We start from the raw sequence: 13,434 nt of genomic DNA on the forward strand, positions 1-13,434 counted from the left end.
TGGGTCCTTGGACAAGGGTGATTTACATTCCCTTGACCAATGTTTCACCTTGGAAAAATAAATCCCAATCTGTCTTTACAGGACAAACATTATCATAATTTCTTATAGTAACACACAGATCTTGGCTGACCAGATGTAGCTGGGCAACATGAGTCAAGGTAAGCTCCTTCACGAAAGTCGGTGTCTTCTCATCACTCTGTGTCCAGGCACCTAACATCACAGATAGTAGGTGTTCAATAAATACCCATATGAATGAATAAGCACCAAGCTTTCAGAAATTAATTCTCGGCCTCTTGGGGCCTAGGCCCTTTAAGTATCAGAAAGGGCAGAGCCAGGAATCCAGCCCAAAAGATTTAAACACCAACCACTGCCACTTCCTCCCTGCGAAAACCAATTGTTCCTCTGGCTTTTAGTGACGTCCATGTGTTCATGTCATGTTTTGTGAGAGGCTGGGTTTCTAGCTCTCACTGCCTGACTTGATATCTTACCCCCTTCCAGCTTTATCCTTTCTCTCCGAGACCCGTGTCCACTGGCAGAGCCCCGACAGAACCAACCCCCAGCAACTCTGACGCAGAGCTTGCCGAGATCCTTCTTGTCCTGGCTCCCGACTGGCAACTAGAAACACTGAATTCTGCCTTGGAATGGTTCAAATGCATCACTGCCCTAATGGAGAGGCCTATTGACGGTTTTGGAAGACCTAGTGCCATCCTCAGCTGCCATCTTGAGAACTCCGCCATCAGCCGCATGGGGGCTCCATGCAGCAAGCACCGCCCAGCGCCCTGCTGCCATCTCCTGGAGGTTGTTGATCCTCTTATGCTCCTCAGATCTTTGGGCCTGCTCTCCTCAACCAGCTCTAACAAGCGCCTGACAGCTTCAGTACACTACCAGACGTAGTTAGCGAACGGAAAGAGTATTGTTTTAATGCAGTGATATGGGACTTAAACAAAAATTCACAGAAAAATGATTAAAATAGTGAGACGAATGACCAGAAAATGAAGTCAATGCCTATTGGCATGCAAAGAAGCTGGAGCCAGGTGGATGAATCTGACCCAAGATCACCCACGAGTAAACGCAGTCAGCATGTGAAAATCTTTCAAAGTTTGAAATTGGTGCCATCAGGCACAGTGAAATACCTATAGTCTCCCTTTGGCGCCCTTTGCTACAGCTCTCTTGGAAAACATACCAAAATATCATCTATTTTCTTCTTCATTGTCAGTAAGTAAATGGCAACATTTCTTTCTAAGGAAACCGAAAAAATTTACGTAAGGGGCCACTTTATTCAGCTTGACACCAAAGTTATTTTAGCTTGTAGGTATTAGATGTGTGGAGTAGTTGAGATAACGCCAAAGATATTCATAAAATACATTTAAAAAGAGTTCTGATGATTTTCTCACATCTAAGTTCCAACAAAAGTCAGCATGGAATCAGTAGCAGAGGAAATGAGATGACAGCTGAGCTGGCATCACACACCAATTATACGGGAGGGAGGGGTAGAAATTGGTACAGCCTTTCTGAGGCAATTTGGCCAGAGAAATTAAGAACTTTAAAAATGTGCAAATCATTTGAATCAAAAATTTCACTATGAATCTATCCTGAAAAAAAAACTAGACAGACAAAGATTCCTGAATAAAAAATTTAACTGAAGCTTTGTTTATGATAGCGATCAACTGAGAATAAACTGTCCACAATAAAAGAATGGTTAAACAAATAATGATACACACAATAGGATCATAAGTAGTCATTAGAAGCATGTTTTCTTAAGTCTATTTAATCACATGGGAAAATATCCAAGTTACAACATTAAATGAAAAAAAGGAGAATACAAAGTTGTATGTGCAGTATGATCTAAATTATATGAAAATAATTCCTTGCATAGAAAAAAAAAGACAAGAAGGAAATGCACCAAAATATTAACACTGTTTGTCTCTCAGTGATGAGGTTGTGGATGCATTTTGTTTTCCTGTTTATATGTGGCAGGACGATAGGTGAGACATTAATTGCTCTTTACTACCTGCTTTGGTTTCCTAGCATGAGCGAAACAAGAAAATACCTTGTGCTTTAGAAATTGTCCCCCATGGAAGACCCAGGAACAAAGATACCAAAAGAAATGCTCCAAGTGCAAGACAGAAATGATCAGAAAGGATGAATGAACAGAACTTTTTTTCCTCCCTGCCCCCCCTCAGGATGGCAGTAGAACTACCCCCAGAACAGTGTAGGTGGGAATCCCAGAGCAGAGAAGAGCCCAACCTCACTTCACAGGTAGGGTGAGGGGAAGTGGCGCACGGGTAGCACAGGGAGATGCATCACATCGTGGGGAGAAGCCCCCTCAGTAACAGGGTGGCACCAGAGCCGTGGAGGGGCCCTGGCTGCAGGGGTGTCTAGGCAGACAGGAGGTTGAAGGCAGCTTCATGAAGCCCCCACACCTTGGATGGGCACAGCAGCCAAATTTTCCCAAGCTTAAAGGAAAGGGTAGCCCTTAGCTGAGAGAAGCTTGTGGTCTAGAAAGGGTCCCACAGCTGAGATAAGGGGACCCTTGATCAGAGGGTGCAGGAGGACTGTCTTGCAACAGGTTAGATGGGTCAAGCAGGACATTAGCTCAGAGGTGGACGTGCCAGCTGGATGTGCCTGAGCACCAGCTGAGACAGGTTACCTGGCAGGCAGTGCCAGCCCAGACACTTGCAGCACAAGGCAAAGGTGGGCACCCCTTTCTGCCCTTGACTAAGCTGGTATTTGCATAGGTCACTCCCTGCCCACTTCAGGCTTTCTTCTAACCCCAGCGGGGAGAAGAAGCATAAGGGGCAAATAATCCTAAATGGAACTGGGTTTCAACGGAAGTGTCTGAAAGATCAGGTTGCCCAGAAGTGACTGGATTATATTTTCACAAAACAGGACTCAGAGTCAGAAATTCAATTGTGTTCTAAAAAGTAAAGTGATATTTTATACACCTGAGCTTATGACAGATGAAATATATACTCATGGCATATGATTTTTAGAATTCTCAAATTTTTAGTAATGACCCTGTTTTGTATTTTAAAAGATTATTTAGAAGAAAAGCACAGCATCCACAAAAAGTTGCTCATGAGTCAAGGCCTGGAAGAAAATGGGGCATAAGGCTGATGGGAAGTCACCTTTGATTCTGAGGGTCACCCTGCTAGGTGACCACAGCTTGTTTTGTGTCTCTAAGAGCCAGGACCCCCGTCTCAGAGAGAACCTGGAGTCCTGACACTCCTGAGCCTGTCACTAGGATTCTGTATGAGGGTAAGTGCAGCTGGGAGTAATTATGATAATTGTCCTTACAACTATCTACCTTCTCTGCCCCACCACAGCCCCCTCAACTTCCCTCCCTACCCCCACAAATGAATATTATTGAGCTTCCCTGTAGAAGACCCCCTCTTTTTTTTAAACCAAGTTTTGTTCTCTGAAGCAATATCAAAAAACAGAACAAATCCACCCACACACAATGATGACCTCTAAATATTTGAAGAACACGTTGGTCACCATGTTAAGGCTTCATTGCTCCAGCCTAAACCAAGCCAGGTCATTGTACGATATTTTCCAAGCCCCTCGCTAGCCTGCCCACCCTTCTTAGAGGTCACCCATGGCATTGTCAAGGGCAGTGCCTGGAACCAACACGGTGGCCCCATGATCCCATCAGAAAGACTCACTCTAATTCTGCTATGGCTGCGAAGGGCATTTAGGAGGTATTTGTGTCCCCAGCTGCCCCTGCAGCATGTCGGCCTGCGGTGTGGGGCTCAAACTCAGAGCTTTGCCAAGTGAGTGGCTACTAGACCATGGCTCCCCTCTGCTGCACCTGTGCACTGGCTGGGGGCACAGGGCCACTGGTGCCAATCACAGCCCCCCAGGAGACCCAGGTCAGCGCCGGTCAGTGCAGGGCCTGGTGATAAAGTCTGGAGAAAAGATGACAAGGGAGCAGGGAACCCCACACTGCTCTGTGGGCCATGCTCTCCCTGGCCCTTTGGCAGGAACCCCCTCCTCTCACCCCCATACCCCACTGTAGGCAGAAATATCTCCCTTCCTTCTTATCGCCAAGGATGTTACCCAAGATCTTGACCTCTCCTGCAGCTCTCCCTCCTTACTCTAGAACACGTGTACCTTTGCTATGCTGTAGGCCTTGTCCTTCCTCCAGGGCCCCTCTTGGAGGAGACAATCCTCCCTGACATTAGAGGACTTGATCAAATTGCTGAGTATCCCCCTTTCCCCTCACAGACCCCAGGCCGTGCTCAGATCACAATAGAGGGCATTCCCTCTACAGCCAAACCCACAGCACTCCAGGGCCAGCTGTGCTGGCCTCTCCTCTCCTCGGTGCACACCTCGTCCCCTCAGCTGCCTCCTCTCTTTGCTGTTGTGACCACGTTCTGGCTGACTTTGGAGCATCTCCCCCCGCCCCCGCCCCCAGCAGCATTAACTTTGGCAGATTTCTTGGGGACCAGCGATGTCCTAACCTGTTTGTTTTTCCAAGGCTGATGTTTGCAGAGGTCGTTTTGGAACCAGACCAGAAATCATCCCACATCCTTATGCAATTCCTCTGGCGGGCTCCAGCAGATAAAGCCCTCAGCCCCTCCATCAGCCTACCTTTCCCAGCAGAGCACCTGGGTTGGTCCCGAAGCCTCCAGCCACCTGCCCACACCTCTCTGGGGCAGCCATGAAGTCCTTCGTCCTGCTCTTTTGCCTGGCTCAGCTCTGCCACTGCCTCTCTCTCCCAAATGGCCTAAGTCCGGCTTACAGGCAACTGAACTGTGATGACCCCGAAACAGAGCAAGCAGCCCTGTTGGCTGTGGACTACATCAACAGCCACATTCATCAGGGCTACAAGCACGTCTTGAACCAAATTGACAAAGTGCAGGTGTGGGCTCAGGTAAGTGAACCTGCTGTGCATGAGTTGAAAGAACCTGTGCGCGGGGCTCAACTGGGTGTCTCAAAAGATCACATCTCCCAGCACAAATGAAACGGCAGATGGGCATACTCTCTGATTTCTTCCCAGGACTGAGGGAGGGGAAGGGGGAGGACAAGAGTGGAGACAATCCGTGCATAGTCATGGGTCTCAAGGAGGGCGCTGGGTGGGGTGTGGGGGGCTGTGGGGAGGTGTGTAGGAGGAGAAAAGGCTTTGAATGGTATTTGAAGATCCCAGGTAGAAAGTGTGGCTTGCTAGAAAAACGAGGCCCTAAGAGCCTGGATTCCAGTTGCCAAATGGCCACTGACTAGAAACCACTTATCTTTCTTTGCCTCCGTTTCTCTGGATGAAGATTGAGAGTGAATGAAACGAGCATTTGACAATTGCCTACTATGTGCCAAGCCCCCTCACATACATCATCTCCTTAACCCCTCCCACCCCTCGACCTGTGTGGTAGGTATTATCTTTGTCTTACATAAGAGGAAGCCACTGCTCTGACAAATGAGGGCATTCTTTTGCTCAAGGTCACATATTTACTAAGCATTAAGCTGGCGTTTGATTCCAGGCCTGTTCTACACAAGCTGCCTTCCAAAGAGAGGCACCCACATCTCAGAGGGAAGTCTTGGCATGAACAGGATTCACTTCCCCACACACTAGACAGGAAACCAATGCAGTCTGAAGCCAGGGACAATGAAGATCAAGGTGAAAATTATGCCTCGGGGTCGGTGGAGAGTTTTGGACAGGTGGGGAAAAGGCATCTGTCTGCTGCCTATGTTGAAATTAGATTTTATATCTGATGGAGGATAATTCTTTCAGCAAACATTTATTTCAAGCCTTTTGTGAGCAAGAAGCAGTGTCAGGTGCTATGGGCGACATTAGGTTGAACCATAAGAAATGGCCATTTTTGCATATTAAAAGCAGTCAGATATGGGCATTTTAACGGTTCAACCTAATACAAAGGTGAGAAGGACATAGTTTGCACCCACAAGTGCAAGTGAGACAAGATATTTGAAATCAGGATTGTCCCAGGTGCATTTTAGGAGTGCTGCAACCAGACCGAAGTACGTCGGTGGTTCAGAGGACTCAGCGATCCCTTCAGGGAAAATCAACCCAACGGGCATGTTTGAAGGAAAGGTAACGAGGGGACACTGCGATTTTCACTAATGGCAGAGCTTGAGAGTTGCTTTCTGGAGACACTCAGAAGTAGCCGGCTCCTATTCACTGCAGCTCTGAGTCTTCAGGAAGTTAAGCACATCTTAACTTGAGCACATCTGCACAGCGTAAAACACAGCTTCCTCCAGGAGAGGAGATTCGAGGCTTCAGGCACGAGTGAGTCAGGCAGAAGGGAAATGAGAGGCAAGCAGAGCTGGGCTGAAAGAAAAACAGGCATACTTGTACCTTCTGGATTTTCTGGGCTTTGAAGGAAGGATACAGAAAGAGGTGAACTGGCAGGAACAACTCCAAGGAGTATACAAGCTCCCTTCTCACCGCCGCCCCGCCCCACCCCACCCCTCCTTCCCGTCTATACTGGCGACTTAACTGCTTCCTCAGTGTCAGAGGGAGGCTCGCTCTTCCCTTTGATTTCCAGCAGGGGGCAGCAGAGAGCAGCAACTTGGCATCCTGGCATCTACAAGCCGAAAGACAAAAAGCCAAGGACAACTAGCCCTTTAGGAAGGAAAAGAAAATGCGGAAGTAAGGAAAGTAGATGATGAGAGGGAAGGAAGAAAGAAGTAGAGATAGAAAAGATAAGGAAGTGACAATAAGGTTTGATCCTACACCACCTTCTTGGCTGCTTGACTGGGAAAACCCCAAAGCTGATTTTTTCAAAGCACTGCTTGAAGGGTGGAATTTTATAAATTAAGTAAATATCGACCCTCACTTTTAGCTTCCAGATAAAGCTCAGAGTGATGACTGTGGTCCCATCCACCTGTGCAAGCCCATGCCCTCTTCCTCCTCGTGAACACAATTTAGCACTTGCCCAGTCCGCTGAGGAAGACCAGAGAAGCCCTGGTCATTTCCTGTCCACTGGCCAGGCCAGAGCTAGGTGGAGTTGCAGACGTCCAGCAGGAATGACTTTTCCCTCACCTCTCCCACAGGGGGTGCGTTCAAGCCCAAGGGGGCTCACAATTTGGTCCACTCAACAGGATCAGGGGAACAGGCTGCTCACCTCTTCATTCTGTCTCCACAACAGCCCACGGGAGAGTCGTTTAAGCTTGAAATAGACACGCTGGAAACCACCTGCCATGCACTGGACCCCACGCCCTTGGCAAACTGCTCCGTGAGGCAGCTGACCCAGCACGTGAGTGCCCCTCTTAGGGTGCCCCAGCCAGTTCCACAGTGGTTCTGCAAAAAGCCGGCCCATTTTATCCAGCTTCCCAGACTGCCCTCATGACAAGCCAGTGTGCAGCTTCTAAAACTGCCATTTAATGCCACCTTCTGTGGGGCTGATTTTTACAACGGTTCAACCTGCTTGCTGTAGCCCTCCCCGAAACCAGAGAGTGTAACCTTTCAGTGTCACCCAGTGAAGGGGCTCACCTTGGACAACCGTGCCTGAGGGACCCAGCCCTCCTCCGGGGCCCTCACTCTGGGTTTCTTTCTTCAGGCTGTGGAAGGAGACTGTGACGTCCGACTGCTCAAACAGAACGGCCAGTTTTCCGTGTCGTTTGTAAAATGTAAATCCAGCCCAGGTAGAGATGATTATTATCATTCTTATTTTTACCTTGTAGAGAGAGTGAGGAGGAAACCGGAATTATTTTCAAGATAAGTAGTTCTAGCCGCTTTGTTGGTGAGGAAAAGGAGAGGCCGAATTAGCTGGGTTTGGGGATTTTGAAACTCTTTTTTAAGTCGTTCTCATTGGAGATGAAAATTGCCCCTTGATGAGAGGGGACTCCTGCAGAAACGTCGGCGTGACAGGAGCTCCCTGAAGGTTTAGTCAGAAGCCATTTGGAGCATGTCTTAGCCCTTTCTAAAGAAGCTGAGCTGGAGCGAATGCCCTGGAGAATTACAACCCGGATCCTGGTTTTTTCTTTCTGAGCGCAGACTCGGCCGAGGACGTGCGCAAGGTGTGCCTAGACTGCCCCCTGCTGGCCCCGCTTAACGACACCAGGGTGGTGCACGCCGTGGAGGCTGCGCTGGCCGCCTTCAACGCTCAGAATAATGGCTCCTATTTTCAGCTTGTGGAAATTTCTCGGGCTCAACTTGTGGTAAGACTGAGCCCTTTGGACAGATTGGGCAGTTCGGTGGCCCTTCGGGAATGTACGTGGTGAAGCAGGGGTGATGGACAGAGCAGGTGCAGAAGCAGGAGGGGGAGGACAAGGAAGGTGGTGGGAGAAAAGGGATTGAAAGGGCCCTGAGGGGTATGAGGACCCGGAGTGTCATGAGGACCCAAAGAACCCCCAGGTCTCCTCCATGCTGAGTCACTCTTAACCTTACACATTCCGCCAGTTCTAGTTAACACCGGGGCTGCGTTCAGCTGGTGTGGGCGCCCAAATTTTCCGGAAGGGCTTATTGTAAATTCACGGGTCTCTGCGTCTTTCTCACCCATCACCACTGCACATCTGTAGCACTCTCATCATTGAGTCTTATAAAGGCACGAGCCTACTTACAGAGCCTGCTAACACAGATAAGCACACCCGGGATCCTAAAATGCCTTTCGAATCACTGAAAAAAATCTCATTGTACTGTGGATAGTTCCGCACGGTTGAATGCAACAGAATTCTAATATTTAAGAAAACTGGTATTCCCGATACCAGTCATGGCACACTTGGAAATGCGTCGTATAGGTGATAATTGTATTAACTGGATGGAATATGTGATTCTCAGAACACCCGCACCCCAGACTACACCAAATAACAGGTATTTTATCACTGGAGGTGTCCATATGCCCCAGGTGTCCATATGCCCTAGAAGAAAGAAAAGCACAAGTATCTTCCATACTTTAACTTATATTTTTCATTTGCGTCTGCTCTATACAATAAGTGGGAGAGGTAGTCATCTCTCTACTTCCCCACCCTGTCTAGGAGTAAGCCGAACCTTGGGTCTCAAAGTGCAGCCCCACAAGGGGAGGCTGGGGGAAGGCAGGGTTCCCACTCAGGTCAGTGTAATGTCAGCCCTCTGGGTTCCTGCTTCCTGTTTGAAAACTCACCTCTGCCCTGAATGATGGGCGCTGGCTACCTGCACCTCCTTCAGGAAGGACCCCACGCTGACCTCTCTATAAAGCACTTCAGTTCACAACGCCACAATAACGGCCGTGTGTAAGCCATTGGCCTGCTTCCTGGCTGCACAGTGTGGTCTAGGTGAATGGTGCTCCCTGGAGTGTGCAAGTGCAAGGCCGTGGCCCTCGCTACCTCCCTCCAGCTTCTCCCTCCCTGCCTTTTTCATGCTAAATCGTGTTGCCTCACGAACATTTTCATTTGTTCTCATCAGCCTCTTCCAGTTTCCGTCCATGTGGAGTTTGCAGTAGCTGCCACTGACTGTGTTGCTAAAGAGGTCATAGACCCAGCCAAGTGCAACCTGCTGGCGGAAAAGGTGAGCGGGCCAGGCCCTGGGGACAGCAAAGCTGGTCATAGAGCACACTTCCGTAGACCAAGTTAGTGTCTTGGGGCTGCGGAAAAGAGATAACAGTGCAAAATACCCACTCCCTGTGAGGATGGGTCATGCCAGGCCTTCCTCGGGGGTGTCACCATCCCCCCCCCTTAAAAGCTGTCGCCAAATCCTCTCGCCCACTGGAGGCCCCTGGAGTTAGGAGAAAGACAGAGGCTGCTTCCTAGTTAAGCCAGTCATGCCCAGCTGCTGGGAGTGTGAAGTGTAGAATTTCTAGATATACCTCTGATGCGAAATCTTTCAAGCCCTTGAGCCAGTAATGTTCACTTCCAGGAATTTAAAGAGAACATCAGAGATGTTTGACAGAAACATATCTACAAAGATTTATTATAGATACAAAATGACCCCAAAAAGATCTGAATGTCCAACAACTGCAAGTCATTGACTAAAATATGGCACATTGGTAAACAGAAAATTATGCAGACACTAAAAGTTATGCCTTCAAAGAATAATGAACGATATAAGAAAATGCTGTCGTATTATATAGTAAATGAAAAACATAGGCTGCAAAATAGTATAGACACAATATCTCAATTTATAAATGTCACCATAGTGTTTAAAAAGAAGAAAGAAATACATGGATGTTAGTGGAAGTTCTCCTGGGTCACCAGCATTTCTGGGATTGTGGGTGATTCTCCCAGTCTCACAGCATTTCTGTATTTTCTACATTCTATGTGGAGGTATGTGTTGTATATATTCTATAAGCAGAAACTGTAAACTTTAGGAAGAAGGTATTTTTTTAAAAAAACGGAATTAGGAATTTGAGGTTTTTTTCTTTGACATATTGGCGTATCGGTGAAACTGAGGGAGAAATCTACTTTTTTGAACCAGTTCAAATAATTCCTCCCTTTTTGTGGACAGCAATATGGCTTCTGTAAGGCGACACTCACAGAGAAGGTTGGTGGGGAAGATGTTGCTGTGACCTGCACGGTGTTCCAAACACAGGTAACGGCGCCATGGGTATTCTCGCCCTCACCTTTATGCAGTGCATTAGTAACCACAGGGCGGTTGCTGCCCTGTCCTTCTGAATCCCACAGTATAAACAGCACTGGAGTATGTGGACTCATCCACGAATGGAAGGACTATTTCAGCCATGCCTTCTCCTGCCACAAACTAGTGACTACAGGGCAGAACCACCCTAATGTGTAGTTGACAAAGCCAGCTTTTCATTTGTGGGAGGTGGGAGTGGTTTTCTGAGTTCCAGAGACCATGTGGCCAGATCTGCCTGGCATCTCCCGGTGGCTGCAGGTATAGATGACCAAGAGGGTGACACTGCTGGTGAAGGTTAGCCATAAGATGGGGTGCTTTTGTTCATAGGTTGTGTGTGTGAGTCCACCATCCTCAGGAGAATTGATGAGAAACGGGGCCAGTTACCCCAGCCCTGTAGCTCTGATGACAATCCTTTGCATCTAGGTGGTTCTTTTTTGCCAGATTCCTTGCAAATAAAAGTTATTACTGGGAGCAAGTTGGGTGGGGTTCCACCCAGAAGCATGGGTGTCCTTGTCTGGGAGAAGAAATGTAGCTAACCTAAGGAAATGGGTCTTTCTCCAGCCCGTGGTCCTGCTGCCCCAGCCAGACGGCCCTGATGTGGGGGTGCCCGGCCCTGTGGCAGACGCAGTTACGCCTGCACCTTCTCCAGCTGACCTGCCTGTAGCTTCCCTGGTGGTGGGACCTGTGGTGGTGGCAGCTTCCCAGCTCCCCCCGCCAGTGCACCGGGCACACTATGACCTACGCCACGCCTTTGCGGGTGTGGGCTCAGGGGAGTCCGCCTCAGGAGAAGCATTCCACGTGGAGAAGCCACCCAAGGTGGCACATCCTAACACTGCTGCTGCCGCCGGTCCAGTGGTCCGCCCTTGCCCGGGGAGAATCAGATACTTCAAGATCTAGGTGAAGGTCAGAGATGAGAAGGTTTGGCACAGAGAACACAGCCACCGTTTTGTCCACGTCTGGGTGTGGTGGGGGCCCTGTCTGCTGACAAAGCAAGTTCTCCACGTGGTCTTGATTAATAGCAAGTCTTGACTCCCAAGTTCTCTTCGTTCTTCAGAGGACGGAAGCAGAGCGGGTGATGGTTATGTTTGCCAGCGACTTGATTGTCCTTGTTTTGATGCTAAGCAGCCACCACTGTATTCTCTGCCTTCTTTTGACCTCACGAAAACAATTAGAACTATGACTTTCAGAGGTGCTCTTGCCAAGCTTATATGTGCTTGTTAATCAAAGTGCCTGAAGGACCTTCCTTAATAAAGAAGGTTCTGAGCTGAAATGTGGTCCTGATTATTACGCACTTCATCCACACTCACATGAGTGGTCTGTCTTCCCAAAAACCACACCACAAGCGTCCCTAAGCAAAATCAAAGTAAAAATAGAAACAAAATAGAACAAAACTCTGCTCTATTACTACTGCTCATGACCCATACGATGTCCCCATTTCCTTAGGAGAAAATAATTCTTTTCATTTCATAAGGGACGGAAAATATTAATAAAGGAGGACAAAATGCCTGAACTTTGTACAGACAAACCCACTATTGGTTTTCCCCAATACCCAGGTAAGGAGAGATTGGTAACACGGGAACCTCACTTTAATTATATCTATTCATTATTTATGTTTAAAATAACTGTTGATTGTACTATAGACACTTCATTTTATATTGAAGGGTTGGTCTTTCTAGCTAGTCCATTTTAAGGCCTTACGTTAAAGCTCTAGTTTATAGTATGAATAGAGGAGGAATATCTAGACAGGTAAATCCAGTGGACGTTTGTAGACAGCATTCAAGTGTTCAGATAGCATAAAGGAAGAAACATTTTTTATTATAGAATAGTGCCTAGACTATTTCAATTTTGGTCTACTAGCACTGGGTTGTTCTGAGCAACCCATCACTTAAGAGGGGTCCTTTCGGATGGAATTTTAAAGGAGTAGAACTAGTAACCCGTTGAGTGGCTTCGCTTGAACCAAGGAGATTGAATCAAGCATTGACACTCATCACTCTTTTTTTGTTTTGTTTTTATTTGAGTTCATAATAGTTTACATCATTGTGAAATTTCAGCTGTACGTTATTTCTTGTCTGTCACCACGTAGGTGCTCCCCTTCACCCGCTGTGTCCACATCCCAACCCTCTTCCCCTCATAACCACTCAAATATTTTCTTGGTCCGTATGCTTGTTTATATTCCACATACAAGTGAAATCATCTGGTGTCTCTCTCAGTCTGGCTTATTTTGCTTAGCATAATTCCCTCCAGGTCCATCCATGTTGTTGCAAATGGGATGATTTTGTCTTTTTCTCTGGCTGAGTAGTGTTTCACTGTACAAATATACCACATCTTCTTTATCCAATCATCGGTCGACAGGCACTTGGATTGTTTCTATGTCTTGGCTATTGTGAATAGTGATGCAATGAACATAGGGGTGCATATGTTACTTTGGACTGTTGATTTCAAGTTGTTTGGGTCGATACCCAGTAGTGGGATATCTGGGTCTTATGGTAGTTCTATTTTTAGTTTTTTGAGGAATCTCCATACTGTTTTCCATAATAGCTGCACCAGTTTGCATTCCCACCAGCGACACTCATCACTCTTGTCTAGAGGTTTTGCCAGTATTCCAGTAACCAGAGGAATGGCAAGGAAAATGGGCAAACCACTAGGTATCTCAGAAGTCAAGGAAGATGAGGTATGGTCAGCTGGGCTAAATGCTGCAGAAAGAGCAATGAGAATGAGGACCAAGAAAAGGCCGTGGGGTTAGCTGACTGACTTGGAGGTCATGGTGACCTCTGGCAGATGCATTTTCAATAGAAGGATGAGTAGAAAGGCCTGGTTGCAGAGGGTTGACTGGTGGTCTATGATAAGGAAGCGGAGGGGCGCATGTATTCCCTCTTTGAAGCGGTTTGATGGTGAAGGATAGGAGAGAGAGGATGTAATCTAAAAGAATA

At 47.6% G+C, this 13,434-nt stretch overlaps 1 protein-coding gene and 1 long non-coding RNA gene across 3 annotated transcripts; one reads left to right on the plus strand and one right to left on the minus strand.

Annotated features, from left to right (window-relative positions):
* The first annotated feature begins 437 nt into the window (after positions 1-437).
* On the plus strand, positions 438-11,774 carry AHSG (alpha 2-HS glycoprotein). Of its 2 annotated transcripts, none has more exons than XM_070242680.1 (9): positions 438-1,215; positions 3,185-3,258; positions 4,481-4,876; positions 7,104-7,211; positions 7,515-7,599; positions 7,952-8,115; positions 9,338-9,439; positions 10,376-10,459; positions 11,066-11,774. In XM_070242680.1, the coding sequence occupies exons 3-9, from the start codon at positions 4,664-4,666 to the stop codon at positions 11,399-11,401; spliced, it is 1,092 nt and encodes a 363-aa protein (XP_070098781.1). In that variant the 5' UTR covers positions 438-1,215; positions 3,185-3,258; positions 4,481-4,663; the 3' UTR covers positions 11,402-11,774. The 2 variants fall into 2 exon arrangements, with proteins under 2 accessions (XP_070098781.1, XP_005601929.1); XM_005601872.4 differs by having other exon boundaries at positions 444-1,215; positions 3,038-3,258.
* LOC138918976 (uncharacterized) lies at positions 5,720-6,577 on the minus strand. The gene is made up of 2 exons (XR_011428785.1): positions 6,453-6,577; positions 5,720-6,283 (listed from the first exon to the last, which is right to left on the minus strand). It is a non-coding gene; the product is annotated as an uncharacterized lncRNA (long non-coding RNA).
* Positions 11,775-13,434: the final 1,660 nt, after the last annotated feature.

This window comes from Equus caballus, chromosome 19 (genome assembly GCF_041296265.1).
Source record: "Equus caballus isolate H_3958 breed thoroughbred chromosome 19, TB-T2T, whole genome shotgun sequence".
NCBI classification, from domain to species: Eukaryota; Metazoa; Chordata; class Mammalia; order Perissodactyla; family Equidae; genus Equus; species Equus caballus.